The sequence below is a fragment of the Bombus bifarius genome, unplaced genomic scaffold (assembly GCF_011952205.1).
Source record: "Bombus bifarius isolate JDL3187 unplaced genomic scaffold, Bbif_JDL3187 scf7180000008062, whole genome shotgun sequence".
Taxonomy (NCBI): Eukaryota; Metazoa; Arthropoda; class Insecta; order Hymenoptera; family Apidae; genus Bombus; species Bombus bifarius.
Genome location: NW_022884426.1, coordinates 200,983 through 218,042, shown reverse-complemented (window position 1 = coordinate 218,042; position 17,060 = coordinate 200,983). Strand labels below are relative to the sequence as shown.

Below are 17,060 nucleotides of genomic sequence, written 5' to 3'. Positions count from 1 at the left end.
ACTTTTGCCGTTCGTTTCATCATTTTTCCATTCCAGTTTCCAAGGGAATGGAGGGCTGGGTTAGAAGCCAATCGCACAGGAATTGCTCTACTACTTCGTTGCTGTTGAAAAGTTGACCTCCTAACTGCTCTTTAGGTGGTCGTGATCTTGCGGAACTTGAACTCGTTTCGAACGATAGAGACCACTCTTCCACGACTAATATTAACTTCCGAGCAAATTTCGTCGATTGCTATGCGTCGAACATGTTCGATCAGTTGCCGAGCAGCTCCAATGTTTGCTAGCGTTACGCTTGTCTTGGGACGTAGCGGATGCGGTGTATTTTGAACGTATTCGAGTCCACTAGAAAACGATTTATGCCACGCAAACACTTGGGTTCCTGATAACGTTTCATCCCCAAATTGTAGCCGCAACCTATGCAAAATTTCAGCAGGTTTCGTGCTCTCGAATAATAATTATGCGTTATGCAACGAAAAACGATACTGTTTTCTCGTTCGTTTTGTTAACTATCGAAGAAAGGATAAATAAATCACCACGTGAACTGAAACATCTTTAAGATACGCCTATTTGAACTCCTACGCGATATCATTTTCATACGTGAGACTGTGGAGATATGTTACACGCAGTCCGGTTAATATTTGACTGACCCTTGCAGTATACCTAGGAATTCGGTGCTACGAGTAATTCTCTAAAGTATGACACGGGGACACAGGGACAATTAAGTTAGTTAACTTATTCTTCTAAACACACGAACTCGTTCGTTCGAGTTTAAGAACAATTAATACAATACATCAAAGAAATGTGGGACGATAGAACCGTGCACGTTTCTCAAGAGGGTTGAACAACTCAAGTACCAATAATACAGGTGCCTAAGATATTGGAAAAATTAATGCTCTCAACTATGTAAATATATGTTTTTTAACGGTTGGTAGAATTTCGATTACTGTACCTATATCGAGAAGCGTAGAAAAGAAGAGAGATATTTATTCAATTTTAATAAAATCCGATGCGAGAAAAATGTACTATTTATATAGGACGATTGGAAAATTCTTTAAATTTTGAAGCCAGTTATACGATTATGATCGTTACAATTTTATCGAAAATAATTTCCCGCCGTTTAAAAATATAGCGTACTATCGTTCCAAGTACGATTACTTGTCATTGTTTATATTATCTTTATAGATAGATAGCTTTTTAGGCAGCTAAGATTTTTGGTACTTGTCATGAAGTTACGTCATAGAACGGGGTAATAATCTAAACATTGATGTAACACAAGCCTATGGGGTTATTCTTATAGAAGAGGTTTAGGAAGGAACGTTCAGAGAAAGTGAAGAGTCGACGCGAAAGAAATCATACGATCGTATTTTTGTTTCAACATTTCCCTGCTTGTTCCGCTCTTCGTTCTGAAATTTACGATAATGCTTTCGTTTGATATATCCGACAAAGAAATTAAAAGCTGAAAAAATATAATGCTTTTCGGATTATATTTCTTTCAAGAAAAATATTCATTATTATTCGTGTAACCAGAAAGGCTTTCGACTATTTTTTCATTAGGTGCTTGCAGGTATTTTTCAATTGCACTTTTTACCTCTCCATTCATAAAGCGAAACCATCCGAAAAAGTTATTTTGTCTTTAAATAAAAATACGCGAAACAAACGTCCGTTTCGTTAGCGCGTTCTCTGTGGAACTACAACGTGCAGGAAAATTTGATGTATACAGTTTTCATCGCGAATAGATTAAGCTTTAAACGGTGGAAAAACGTTTCGAGTCGGTTGTTCGCACGCGTTGTCTAATCGGTGTGTGCATGTGCTTGTCTGTTGGAGAAAACAGTCCGAGACATTGCCGGTGTCCGACTGGCCGCAAAAAGGATTTGCACCGAGCAACGAGAGGAAAGTTGTCCGACGTAAACGCGTTACAACTTCCGAAACGACGCGTCCCAACTACCTGAATGACCCTTAAAACTTGTACACGGACTCGTGCACGGGATACGACTCAATGACACGGGGACTGGCAATTTTGTCTTCGAGGAAGAATGTTCATATAACCATGGCATTTTATTTCATGATTTATCGCATGACGACGTCTGGTTTTTTGGTAATTAAATTTAGAACGAGATCAACGGTACGCGATTAATTGAACGAAAATTAAGGGGAATCTTCGATAAGTTAAATATTATTAGTATACTTCGATTGTTTGTTCAAATGGCAATATAGACTAAGTTATATTTTAAGAATGATGTATGATATTTTATATAATAAATATCGATTATTATAATACGGTTCAAGAGAAATAAATTTTGAAGAAATATTCTTCGATAATTCACTATGAAAATTTTTCAAGGGTGATTGATCAAAAAGGAAAAGCCAGACACACGACCAAGAAAAATATTCCTCGTATTCGCTGAATTTTATTGACATTTCCAGGTCACGAACTATATACGCGTTAATCTATCATTTCTTTGAAATTAAAATATTTTGGTTACGAAAGAGACAACAATACCGAGCAATTTTTAAATAATTAATATCGATAAAATGAGACATTACTACGCTATTATTCTCAACCATAAATAAAAATCATCTTCGATGAATTTCAACCTGAAGTTTCTTTTAAAGTTTGTTTTATTTCATCGTCAATTTTAATAACGAATAAACAAATAACTTTAAGCGACATTCGATGCTGTATTTTGATGCATCATCACGTGCGAACTGTCATTTGCAATAATATTGATCAACATTTCATAATATTATTCAGATATTTGGTTTACGACATATACGAACTCTTTGTTTATACTTCAGAAATATTTTCAAATTTCTAATTCATTGAAAAAATGTCGCATGTTTGTCTTTATCTCTGCAGTATTCCATCATTTTGCAAACTCAAGGTAGAACCAAAATTTGCTCTCGATTTTGCAGGACACGATTTCAGCATTTTCTTCCCGCTCGGTTATTTTCATTCCAAATCATTGGGACGTTTCACAGCCGAGTAGGACGGTCATCTTTCGATGATAGCACGATTTTCTATTCCGTTTCAGTTGGAAAAGTACAGAAAGTTCGGCGGTCCGGAACACGCGGTTAGCCAGGATGTTTCGCTTGGCTACTTTCGTAAGAATTGAAATTCCTCGCGGCGGTTAACCGTGCGGGAAGAAGTTAAAACGGATATTCACGACGAGACGAGTCTATCATTGATCGTCAGACATCGTGAAAATTGCGATAATATTCGCATAAATATGATTTAATTGGACGACGAATTTCATTCTCAGACGAGTAATTTAAAGATTGGCGCCAACTGAAGTGCAATCTTGCCGCAACCTACTACGGCACAGCTTGAGAAATCGCTCGGTCAAAAGGGCGTAAAATATAGACGAGTCAGGCTTGATTAATGTTTCAACTGTTGCTGGTGATATCTGCGGAACTCGGTCGTTTGGAAATCTCAATATTTCAATTTTTGTGCCATCACGCAACGTGAAATTAAAAAGGAAACAGATATTTACGTCCAGCTTGATGATCTTTTTCCGAAAAATTACATTTTGCGTGAAAGGAAATTGACACTTTCGCAACGAATAACTTAAACACGTCGAACTCTGTCTAAAAATTAACAAACCATCGTCTTCTTGGAAATAGATGCTTTTGTAAAATATCTTTAACTTTAAAATACCAAAGCATCTGAGGATTATTTCCACAACGTTTCGCGTCGCTTTTAAACGTCGTCGTCTGACCTAATAGAAAAACAAACCGTAAAGTTTCGATGGAAGTTGCCACGGAACTCTGATCCTTAAAATATCCTTTCATCAAATAACAAGACGCGACAGACATTATTCCGAGAACGAAAAGCCATAGAACAAGCAGGGCAGTCGCTATTACGACGCGTTAGAGCGGCGAGTAAAACCGTTTCTCGGTCGAAGGCAACCGTGTAATCTCGTCCACCCGCAGCAGAACTGCAGTTCCTTCAACGGGGTCCAATGTTAGAGAACGTTTCGACCATTTTCATCGGTCGATGTTAACCACTTTGCCGCCCGCCCATCGGAAGGACGAACTTCTTTTCTCGCTGCTCGAAAATGGATCTCGAGGATTCGCCGGTCAATGAAAATGACAAAAATCGCTCAGTCTGAACGACCTTCGAGGTTCTTACCCGTTCCACGCGATTTTCCCCTCGCGTTTCTTCCGGGTCTTACTTCCTGAACAGGAACGGTTCGATACGACAGGCACAATTACGGTGCACGTGTACATATTTACATGGAAACATGGAGATAACAGAAACTGTCAAACACACGCTTGCGTAACTATCGTGATGATAAGCATAGGTACCTATTAGAGGGACAGCGTCCGAGGTCGTCGGCATGCTTTCTGCCACGAGGTTCAGGAAAACTGTCAGCGACAGCAGAATGGTCACTCCTGCGATAGTCGGGAAAAAAAAGAGAAACAACACGTAACGTACATATCAAGATGAGTTCTCTGTCTTTCTGTAAAGAGTTTCTGCGATTTTCATCTAGGAATCCACGTGCGCAACCAGGTCGTGCAACGAACACACCGAGACGATACGATCGCCTCTTCCAGAAATTTCTGGATAATATTGTCGTTCGGTTCGGTTGCTTGCCTTCGAAAGCTCACGGTTCTCGGTCCTTCGGGTATCCATCGCAGAAGCGTTCTGACCTTTCGAAAACGTTCCAACGCGCGAGCACGAGTATCGCGTATCGGTGCGCTTCGACGAATACTCGAGTCTGTTGAGTTTGCCGGACGCGAGGATTCCGCTTGTTTACCGAATCGAATCCTTGAATTTTGACGATAGAAGTTCGACGTTGCTGTTAGACTTTGGAGGACGATACGTCCGCTTCGAATCGATTTAGGAAAGTATACGATTTCATTTTTCTCTATCTTTTATTCTTTTTTCGAGTTGATAGAAGCGATAGGAGATTTTGCGGTAAACAAAATTCAAACTACTATTTTTCTCTATTACCGGTCGAGCTTGGTACTTCATGTTCGCGTTTTGCGCGATTTTCCACATGGAATTTCAACGATCCAGCGTAAGGTAGGAGAATCGACAGACGGAAACATTTAACAATTTCGTAACGTTGTCGGTGGAACGTAAGTTTGATGATGGATAGCCGCGTTGTAGTTTGTCCGCGTTACGGAAACGATCGAAGAGATCGATTATACGCTGTAGTCTAAACGTCGAGACAATTTAACTTTTCTTGACGGTGGAAAACTCATATCCCGCGATATTTTGCAAGGTATATTATACTTTTAGAATAGTTAGGAGGTTTTTCTGTAGATATATTTCAAAGATATATGTCAAAACTCCGCTTTCGTACCAAAACGAAAAATATAATCAATCAAAATTGCCGCGTCGCTGAAAAGGATAGAACGCTGTACGCGTTTCAGAGTATCATTGCATTAATCAATGCCGCTATTTTACTCTTCAATTTAAAACTTTATTTTTCCACTTGCTATATTTCTTCCGGCGATTATAACGCCGATCGAGGCACAATACAGATATGGCGAGGCTATAAATTAAGCTATCGTGAAGAGGCATCGACCGATATCTTGGTTCACGTAGGGCTGTGACGCCGTTCACGTGAAAAATCACCTCTGCACAAATTCCTCTATTTAGGACTTTATTACGATACGTCTCCTATGCTCGATAGTTAGGCGGCATGAAATTGACGTGTGACGCGTGCTTTATTGTAAACCACACAAGATGGAGTATATCGGTGCGCCGAAGGGCGCGTATTCGTAATTTCCGTAGCTAGCTTATGCGATTGCGTGATCATAATCCCACGCGTGAGCGAGTATTCCGGGCTGCGTAACTTGTTCCCATACTGCGAACACCGAGTCAGCTCAATCGTTAATAACTTTATGTGGTGTGGATAATGTGTTTGGAATTACATTATTACGCGTTAACTACCGTCATTTACAGGGGCGTCTCGATAATTCGCGTCCACCTAGGCGTTTTGTCGTTAATTTAAGCTCGTTTTGTGGACAGAAGACAAAAAAACGAAGATTTCATTGCGTTAACTCTTTGCACTCCGAATTTTATTTCAATTTCGTTAGCAGCAGCTGCCAACGCTTTTATAAGTGTTTTATTGGAAATTTACTTTAACTAAAAAATAAGACAATTTAAATAAATAAAGGAAGAAAGAAATTCATTTAAATACCAGTTTTATTCGCACTATTGTTGTATTCTGTAATTCTTCAATGTATGATATATCTCGAAACAATTTCCAGGATAAAATCCTGGTTTTCTTCCGCACGTTTCACAAAAAAGGTGGCACTGGAAGAACGTCGAGTGGGGTTCGACAAAAGAGCTCCTGAGATAAAAACTGATGTCGTATTACACTCGACATAGGAGTGCAAAGGGTTAATCGTGGATCAAATATCTTCGCCGTAGTTCTTTTTATAGCTTATGTTACTGGTAAAATAACTTTAATAATTTCAGCTCGATGTAGATTTGCTAATTCGACGAATCGTTGATTCGTTGACCCTTGATTTATCAAATAACAGAGAGATTGTAAAATATAGGCAAATGTTCTATACGATCACATCGCTATAGAAACTTATTACACTTTTGAGGATCACTTTCTGCATGAACGAGTTTGACTGAACATGAATGACGTTTATATGGCATATGGTAGATCATCGTTAGATCGCGTCCATTATCAGAGAATTTACATGGTCCAAGATAAACATTAGTTGCCTGTTCACGTTCAACAAATATGGCGGTTATCGAACACAGGAGACTACGTAAATTTCCATAGCCTTCATAATGGAGAATTTAGAAGACGGATTAACGCGTTGCGGTTACAATATTTTGATCGGATGTGTGCTTCACATCGTCGATTTGTTTCGGGTTTTCGCTGTGATTGCGCACGACAAGCTTTCTCGAAATTACGTTTATTTGAACGAAGGTAAAATTTCGTTTCTTAATTCGTCGATTTTTATTTATACAAATAGAATCGTGATATTAGGTGTCTACAATATAGAAACACGAATAAATTTCCAGATGAGTTTCAGTCTCTCAGTTACATCCTACTTTGTGCAGAGACAGTGTTATCAGAATTCTCAAATATAATTTTTCCCACTATTTAGTATACATCTAACGCAGTAGACGATTAACTACGAGCAAAATAGTCGAAACTTTGCCAATATTTCGCCACTGCAACCTTAACTTTCCACTTTATCGGACAGAAAAAGGTTTAATTCGTCCGACAGGGATTCCTGCTGGAATTTGGATTACGATTCTTTTCGCGAATATCTCGGTTCGTTTGCAGGGAGTATTCGACACGATCCGGGAAAGAATTCGGGATCGCGTCTCGGCGAAATCGCGCAGCGGAAACGGCTGTAAGATGCATCGGTTGCAGGTGGCAAACCGCCAATAACATCGAAATTTGTTGGCCAGGAAGTCGAGAATCGGATCAGGGACCGTGGAGAGCGTAATTAGTTCCTTGCGATTAGACTCGAGCGTCCGTTCGACAGGCTTCGTGGCTATACAACACGCGTGCCGATGCGCATTCGATTAATATGCAAAGCTGATTCATAGAAGCTTCAGCTGCCACGTACATATTGCAAATTTAGCTTTTTCATGCTGAGCCTGTTGGCTCGAGCTGCAGTAAATTTTGTTTTCAATCGAAGATGAAAGAGAACAATTTGAAATTGCGAACGATTCCGTTCATTTTATTGATTTTGCTTGATCTTAGACAATTTTTACAAATTTATTTCAAAAATATATTAGAAATCAAGCGGAAGAAATAATTTTGCTAAGAAATTGCTAAAAAATTCGTGTCTTTTTTTTTTTAAGGAAATATGAAAAGTAAATGTCGAATGAAAGTTCGGTAAAAAAATTGATAAACGTTCTTTATACAGAAACTTGTAAAAGCTATTGAATATCCATAAAGGGGATTTATCGAAATTCAGGGCAATACGTTACTTTACTCGTTGCAAGAAAATTCGTTGTTCTCGTCGCGTGACATTAATCTTTCGATTAATTCCGGCGCAGAAAGCATACATTCATTCGTAGAAGGGATTTGCATCTCGAGTATACGGATTTGCCAGAAGAGAAACGTTCGCTGTTTTCTTGGTCGAATGGTCGCGAACCATCGCCGTGTGCTTGCCGATAAATCACATCGTTTGTGCGGATCATTTACGAATCGCTCTGAGATCGCTAGTTACACTAACTTGGAAACAACCGGTGCTAGGAATTGCGCGAAACGTGCGACGACACCGAACATATGCTGTTGTAGGTCTTTGTGCACGCGTTTCCAAAACTTTCGCGTTGACAGTGTTCGATATTTGAGAGGCAGAGATCTAAATTAATTAAACAATCGTAGAAACTAGCTTTTCCTCTTCCATCGTCATTTAGTGTTTGAACAAGTACGTGTTATTCAATCGTGCAGTTTTAGTAACCGCTATAGCTCCTTCGAGATTAAAACAGAAAGTTTGTAACGTTGTTGCTAGTCAGAGCTTCACAGAACTTTCAAAGGAACGTGAAAACGATCAAACATAAATCACGTTAGCCAAAGGACCTGGCTGTTACAATACATATTGTACAAGGCTGAGGGACTGTTGTTAATTTTAAAGTTTCCCAAAGTTTTCCCTAGCTTTCTCCCGTTATGTAACTGAAATATATACACCGTTTCGTCTAGGTTTACAGAATTCGTTATACGTAGAGTACAGGAAATCAACAAAATTCGAATGAATTTCGTACATCGGAATTCATTCAAGTAGAAACAGCTTTGAACAAGCATATGCGGAATAAATCATTTAAGACAACCAATTTCATAATGTTATGTAGTATCTCGAAATTTCGTTTATGGATCGTTCGAATTAATATACAACTTCCGAACGAATAAATTGCGTTATGAATTCTAATTAGCGGGTCAAACAGTCGTATCGTTTTTTAATATTTTATCGTGTCTGTAATAACGTTTCTTTATTTATCGCGATAGTATGTTTCATCACGTCTCATTACGTCTCAACGTGCTCTAACACAGAGAAAAGCTCGGTTGTATTTTTCTTAGACTTTCGATATCATTGGAACATCTACCATGTCTTCCATCGAAGGCTTAGATGTGGCATCAACGTGAACGAAGCTTCGCCGTGAAAAATTATTTCGTGTCTTAATCGATATTTCTGAACTATTATAGATCGCACGAGATAATAGTTCTGCGGTATAATCACTTCGTTCTTCTGATCAAAATCCATTAACTTTCTTCGGTTAAAGCGATACGAAGAGCCATGTTTCTTGGTTTTTCGAGCTCCAAACGACTACTTAACCAAAGAGTCCGCAGAAATCGTGCAAGTAAGCGAAGTTTCCTGTTCTTTTAATAGCCACCATCGATATAAAAGATAACAGATACCAATACGAGAAAAATTCACGTTTTAAAACTACAAATTAATCTTCGGACAATATCTTTCTGTCGAGATATTATACGATACGAAATCACTGAAAACGTCGCGCTCTTTTGCTATTTCCAGTAGAAAATTTCGGTTTTCAAGATACGAAAATCGGATTTTCAACGCAAGCTGTTAAAACACCGCATCATCAAACACAATTTATCCGCGTACGATTTCCTCGAGAGAGTAGAATTTGTTCCGTTTCATCTGAGCATCCTCGAACGTTCGAACGTAAACGTTTCAAACAATCGTGGCTCGTGACGTGAAAATCGTGGCAAAGTGAGAGGCGATATACTCTCAGCCGATCCGGAACGTAGTGGATGCTTGTTCGCGGGCCTCGTCCCAACCCTTTGTCATGCTAATGTTCAATCAAATGCACTTTCCACGAAGAGGGTGGTGTCACTTTGCTCGGCCTTAACGCCAGTCCTTGCGCATGCATTCGCTCCGTATTTATCCGGTAAATGAAATTCACGATGCCGGTGGCTGGGCCGCTCGGAATTTACAGCGGCATAATATTATGGAAATTTCATTCATAGACGTCGCAATAATGCCTAAGAGTGCCTAAAGAGCTACATTTTTGTCCGTGATAATAAGCTCTTCACTAGGATGGAAATTGTTGTTGTCGAAGGAAAAGCTTGGACGCCGCCTCCAGTTTTCTTCGCTGATATTTATTAAAATATGCTCTTCAATTAGCGCCAGATAATACGACACCTTTCGCCATCGATTTCAATAATGATTTTCCTTGTGTATTTACTTGGATCGACGATGATAACGCTTTTTAATAGTACATCCTTGCTCAAAAATATTCGGCCGCTTGCTCGTAATTACTTTTGATGGACTGCTCGTTAAGAGCTCCTCGCGAAATTTAAAAAAAGGACGAAAGGACAATGTATTCCTATAGCAGTAGCATTTTATCGAATCGTATATGCCTCGTCGATATTTTTAAAATTTTGAGGATAAAAAGCGTATGTTTAACTGCAAGATCAAATATACAGACAATTTTGGCAACGTTGACTGACGTTCTACTGAATTTGAAGCCGCTTCTCTGCAAAAATAGGAAATGCGACTTATTCTGTAGTTTTCCTCTGTAATCTTCGCATAAAATCGATTTTACAAACGATATACAGATTATTCGTATTCCTCTTGTTCTTAAATATTACTTGCGATATAATATGGAAAATAAATAACGCGTATAACCAGAATGAATGGTAATTAAGGTGAAATATATTCCTTGAAAAATATCGCGCGCTGATTTTGTCGTCGAAATAGCGCAGAGTATCGTCGATGGAATTTCAGACGATTCGCTGCAGCTGTTAAAATTCTGAGTACATAATATCGACCTTTCCGAGACTGTAACACGTTTCGACTGAACTCGACCATGCTCTCTGACCTATCTCGTCTAGCAAACTTTCAGTTGGCGTTAAACTAGAAAGAAAGCTTGCGCACGAGAGACCGAACTTGCTCGATGATTAATTACGGAACAAAAGCAACCCGAAGTCCGAGAAAGAAAACGGGTTAAGAATGAAGGATGGCGCGTTCTGATAAATTGACTTCTGTCAAAATATTATCCCTAAAACTTTTTCTCAACTTGAAACTTTCGGCAAGCGGAGGGAATCCAAGCTGCTGCATTTGCAACGTCGTACAAATTTATAGATTCGAACAGTTTTGCACGATACCTGAGAATTCTTAAACAGTTAGAAATATTTTACTGGGTAGATTTTTTCGCACAGGTAGCTAAAGATAGGAACGAGTTGTGTTAGACATAATTTGTGCGCACTCCATCTAATAAAATTACGTTATTTCACAAGAAAAATGTCACGAGTCAAAAGCTATCTTCATTCCATTAAAGATGGAAACGAAACTTCGCTATAATAATACAGACTTCGTCTTCCGCAGAGAACACGGGTAAAAGAAAAGTATCAAATATAACGTTCAAACACCACAAACATAACTAAATATCGGACTAAGGGAAAGCCTTCATTAGGGATGAACGAAGCACTGAGAAGCGTGTTGCGCTGGAAGACAACGTGAACGTTAATTCTATTTAAGTTAGCTCGAAAAGCCTTGTTTGTCTTAACTTTGTTTTCATCCGTAGCTAGCTTAGATCAAATCGCTTTTCTCGCAATCCCGTAAAACAATTACCAAACCTGTTTAACGTCGACAAGAAATAGCACCGCCGGTATTCGTCAAGTTTCCATGGGAGAACCGGCGTTTCTCGTTTCGTCGAAAAGTCTGTTCGGGTTTCGGGCTTAAACCGACCGACGGATGAGTGAGATGCCGCGGGAAAGCGACAACAATGACGGAGAACGCGTTGGCGGAAGGACAAAGAAGCGATGGTCCGATAACAATGACAGGGAAACGGGAAAACGAGGCGAGCGCCAGGCGCAGATACCGCGAGATTCGATCTTTCTTATTCAGATTTCCTGCGGCAATTCTTCTTCCGTTTCCTCGCGAGACTAACTCGTAATTACTTGCCGAATGTGAATAGGCACTAGGTTCGGATTTGAGACTTTCAAAGAGACCCATCAGTTATGTTCAGATAGAACGTTTCAACATAGAAGTTGGAGAAAGTTAACGAGGTGCGAAACAACCGAGTGTTTCCATTCCCTTTCCTTTTTTCTTTTCTACTATTACGTGTTACCTTTTCCTTCTACAAGGATTTAACATCGATTTTCAGGCTATCAGAGACGAAAATTTATACACAACACGATAAGGGAGCCATATAATTTATTTACGGAAAATAAATTCTTACTCTGTTTCGTAATCGATAAATTCATCGTGGCAATTTTAAGGAAAGTAAATCCTTGATAGAAATATTTGGAACGTGAAACGTTAGAAAATTTAAAGGGTAAAGAGGAAATATGTTACCGCGAAATTATGGGTTCTTCGCGTAATTGACGTTCTTTTTGTGCTTTTCTCTTCGAGAAAGTGTTCAAAGCTCCACGTTTTCTTCGAGCTACCTCGAAAAGGATTGCCACGAGCTTCCGCTGCACTTGTGACGGAAATTGGGCTGGTATACGTCGATATATAATAATTGGGCACAATCAAGCGTATCAGTTCAAGACGTGCAACACGGAGAAGTCTTTCCTCTGCCAAAGGAGGCTTCAAAAAGCGAGTCGCGTTCGTTCCTCGAATTCTTAATGAGCTTCCACTTCGTATAGAATCGCGATTCCAGATACAGAAAGTTGGCAATGCTCGAAGAAAATTTACGTGATTTTCGGTATTCTGTCGCCAATGCGTGAATCTGACGGTGGCTACCGTTAATTCTGACGTTTATAAAATAGCTTTAAAGCTCTCTGCGTAAGACGCGTTATACCTTCTTCTTTCATGTTCAACCATATAATAAAGAAGACATTGGGTGAAAAATAAAGAAAAGGTGAAACGCGTTGTGGCAGACTGTTCCGGAGTCTCGAAGACACATTCGCGTTTCGTTAAAATTACACTAGACGGAGGCAATTTTTAATAAGTCCCACCTTCGTCCCAGAGAGCGCAGTTCTGACATACATAGTCTGTCAAACGAGCCGCAGTTATGTTTTAATTGCGCCGTTCCGACCATTTCCCGACTCTATATACCTTGTTCTTTGCCAACGAGCGAACATCCACGCGACTCTGAAATCACAGACGCGGCCCGTGTCACGGGCACACACCAACGCATTCCTCGCGTTCTCAAAGGGATTTGATTATGCAACGTTTCGCGTTTTGTTCTTCTCTGTGGCGAAAAGCTTTCAGGCCACTTTCTACGCGTCGGCTTTTTTTTGTCGTCCCTTCTTTTTCGAGAATTACACGTACATAGGTAGAAGGAAAAACGTTCTTTAATAAATCAAGACGGCACTGCAAGGGGCTGGATTTATTGTCCGTGTCAGATTTAGGAAGTGCCTGCAACCGGAGACCGTTCGATTTTCTTCTACTCTTGTTTTTTTTTTTGTCACAGTTCCCTCGTCTCGTTCGTTCGCGATCACAGTGAAATAAGTTAGTCGCGAAGATTAATCGGTTTCAGCCTCGAATGAGTTGGGACGCGTTTTCTATTAAGTTTGGTCGATTACATTTTTTGCTCGTAACGAATTTAGTGCGCGTGATTGATCGAATTGAAAAATTGAATGAAAATATGCTTCACACGTGATGGGAACACTTGTTAGGAATGTAATAAAACGAGTTTTCTTCGTCGATAGTTTTTTAATCTTGCAGCTTCCTTGTAGCGATAAATCGAGTTTCGATTAATTTTATTATTCGCTACAAAGTCGAATCGGTTAATTGGTTACTTATTACTGAAAGATCTGGAATAATTACGAAGCCTTTAATATGCCATTGACGAACTTAATTCACGTAAAATGCTTATTTTAATAATTTGTTTGTAAATCGAATAGCGTATCAAGTTTAGAAAATATCTTACCAAATAATGGGATCCTTATAAGCAGAAGCGAATATAATAAATAACAAAGTTATATAATATAATACAACAAAGTTATATAATAAATAACAAGTACAATTTTTATCTCCTATGAGGCAAGTTTACGATTTAATTACAAGAATCTTTGCTGCAGATAAGAAAGTTAAGACGCTGAAAATTTATCAGAAAATCAGTTTAATCGTTCAAGTTGCTTCTTATCTTTACCTGGTTCCTTATGCTACTTTCCGGAACTTTACCGCCAAGCTCTTCCGCGATTCAATTGTTACTTTCCGTATTCGTATCTACTGCATCGCGTCCTTACACGTGCACTATCAGTTGCGTATCCTGCGCTGCCATGTTTCGAAACTGTTTAACTACGAAACTCAAAGTTAGAAGATTAAAATTTCGTTTGATCGCTTTACAGCAGGCAATTAGCAAATTCTGTGGACGCAATCCAGGGTTCTCGATCTACAGTCTTAAGTTCCGAGACACGAAATTTCGCTTAAGAATTTTCCGATGTAGAATCGCACAGACCAATATCGGAATTAGACAGACGTTCGACTGCAATACGTTTCATAGCTGGCGTCAGGTCACGTTCTTTACCTCGTTCAATCGTATCGCGGAAATTGACAAGAAATTAGAGGATTGTAACATCGCCTTCCCAGCATCTCGATGCATGCACAGTCCGACTAATCGGAATTTCTAAGGAGAATCTTATTTCTGAACCGGGTTCGAACGGAATTCGTTTTACATCGAGTCTACCTGGGCTAACGGCGATGATGAAACTCGGATGGAATGGAATTTCTATGATATTACACTCTCTCTCGTCCTCCTTCGACCAATGGTCTATAGTACTGGTATTAGGTAAGAGTAGATGCACGCCGGTGCAATATCTCGAATAACTTGATATTATCAACATGTTTGGGAAATTCGACGAATTACAGGCATTTGGGATATTTCGCATCAGTATTTACAGATGAAAGCTACGCCCCTGATAACTAGACGTTTCACGTTCGTTTTTCATCATTAAACGCGAACGGCTAAAATTTTTATGTCCAATCGAAGCTTCGGATGCAGGAATCATGCATATGTAATTTTACTAATTTAACACGAAATAAAAAAAAACTGCTTAAAATATTTCTTCTTGTCAATATATTAATCGTGACCTTCTTGTTAAATGCATTCTATTTTGTAGCAAAAATTTTCAATTTTTAGTACTTATACATCGCGATAAATAAATCTTGCAACTGTCTGGTTCTTGCATCAAATTTTATTAATTTACTGTTTTCTATTGTAGGTTTAGTTGAAAGAAAGATATATTTTTGCGAACAAATCATTTTAGTTGATACTTTGAATATTACAAATACGAAAACAGTTAAGGTTATAGGAATATTTTAGAAAAATGCTGTTGCTACTGGTATTATTCAATTATATTTCCATCTTTTGGCGATTATTTCGGCATATTTTCGTAATACCACTTGCCGCTAGGAGGTAAGTACATTTCGTTCGACCAGGGTCATTATATCGTGAAATGTCGCGTCTTTCGTAGGAAGCAGTTCGGAATACAGTTGTCGAGAAGAACGAGGAAATGCTGGTTCATTGTTCTCAAAAGTAGAAACTCTGCTAAACCGATCCTGAGGCATTCTGCGAACACATATCGGTCCCAGGAAAACCTTCGCTACGAAAAGATAAACGATACCTGTTTCGAGATATAGAACTGTCCTTTACTTAAACCAACAACATCGTTTTAAAAAAAATTGTTCGAATATTTTTTTATCGTCTCCGGTGAGCATTCGTAGAACCAAATTAATGCAAGAATCAGACAATTTCTAAGCCTAATGGCTTTCTTGCACCAAAATTATAACGAACGCTACATCGCCGAAGGTACAGGTAGCTTCATTTTCACAACGCGAAAGGAAATTGTAAAAGGTGCATAGGTGTTGCACAGCAACGTGGGCTCATCTTTTTTTTTTCGAACGTACATTAAAATCTGGAAAAAATGCCTGCAACCCTTGAATTTTCCTTAAAATTCCACGTTTTACAACTTTTTTACTACTCTATCGTAAACTGCTTCTATGCCCGCAACTAATTTACCAACTGTTCGTCAACGCGTCGAAATTTTATTGAAAACACGCCGCCTCTAATAACTGCGCTGTTTGAAACTCTGTGAAACGCCTGTGGCTCGATCTCGATCGAATAAAAATCACGTCACCGCAGAGACGGCGTGTCCATCGGCACGCGCGTCCCCAAATGGGATCGTGGACCGGAGACGAAGCATTTTCACGGTGTTTTCCCAGAACGGACGATGTTCGGAAAATTATATACCGGTCTAGGCTCACGGGACACGCGGCATGCAGACCACGTTCGTATTTGTGTGTATACACGGGCTTGTGTGTATAGCAGCAATTGTGTACGGGGAATAACGTCGACGAGAGTCCGAATCCCTGCCAACATCGATCTTGTCCTGTCGTTGCCTGCGATGCGTCCAATGAAAATTGAATTTCCCCGCCTTCTGTTCGAAACCTCATTCTCAGAACGCTTCATCGTCGCATTTATATCGTTACGTGCGCAAGAAGTTAATCTTGTTCGCAGTATGGGTTCTAAACGATTCTTCTTGCTTTACGCAAATGGTTTATCAATGACTGTTTCAAGCGTATTTGAAATGATTATCTCGGTTGAAGAGTTTTTGGAACAGACAAATTATTTTTCCGATACTTTGTTAAATAAATTTCTACGATTAATTACTTACTGTACATTGTTACATTTCGCGTACGTGTTTAGGATGTTTGTAGCATATGCAACTTACAGTTCTTTTTTTACAGTTTATAAGCGTTACGCATTTCGGAAAAGAGAATCGTCTATTTAACAGCGTAATCTCGATCCCTTTATCGTTTCCGTATCTTGTTTTATCACACGGACTTGGACAAGGATGCCTTTTCTCGTAAGTACATTAGTATTTTATATTAAAACTTTTAAAGTCCTCTTTGTATGCTTCCACATGATATATACAGGGTGGTTGGTAACTGGTGGTACAAGCGGAAAGGGGGTGATTCTACGCGAAAAAAGAAGTCGAAAATATAGAATAAAAATGTTTCGTTTGAGGCTTTGTTTTCGAGAAAATCGACTTTGAATTTCCGCTCGGTACGCGTGCGGTACGTTATAACGGATCTCACTGTAGATCGTTGTCTCGATGGAAAAATTAAAAAAAAAATGTTTATTCTATATCTTCGACTTCTTTTTTCGCGTAGAATCACCCCCTTTCCGCTTGTACCACCAGTTACCAACCACC

At 39.2% G+C, this 17,060-nt stretch overlaps 1 protein-coding gene across 4 annotated transcripts in view; it reads right to left on the bottom strand.

The window, feature by feature from the left end:
- LOC117208319 (neuronal acetylcholine receptor subunit alpha-7) overlaps positions 1-17,060 on the bottom strand; it is a 263,872-nt gene that overhangs the window by 67,246 nt on the left and 179,566 nt on the right. For 2 of the 4 annotated variants that reach the window (XM_033449393.1, XM_033449390.1), the window contains exon 9: positions 4,303-4,389. The exons of the other annotated variants lie outside the window; for them this stretch is intronic. In XM_033449393.1, coding sequence (XP_033305284.1) covers positions 4,303-4,389 — 87 coding nt within the window. The remainder of the gene's footprint in view (positions 1-4,302; positions 4,390-17,060) is intronic. 4 annotated transcript variants of the gene reach the window in all.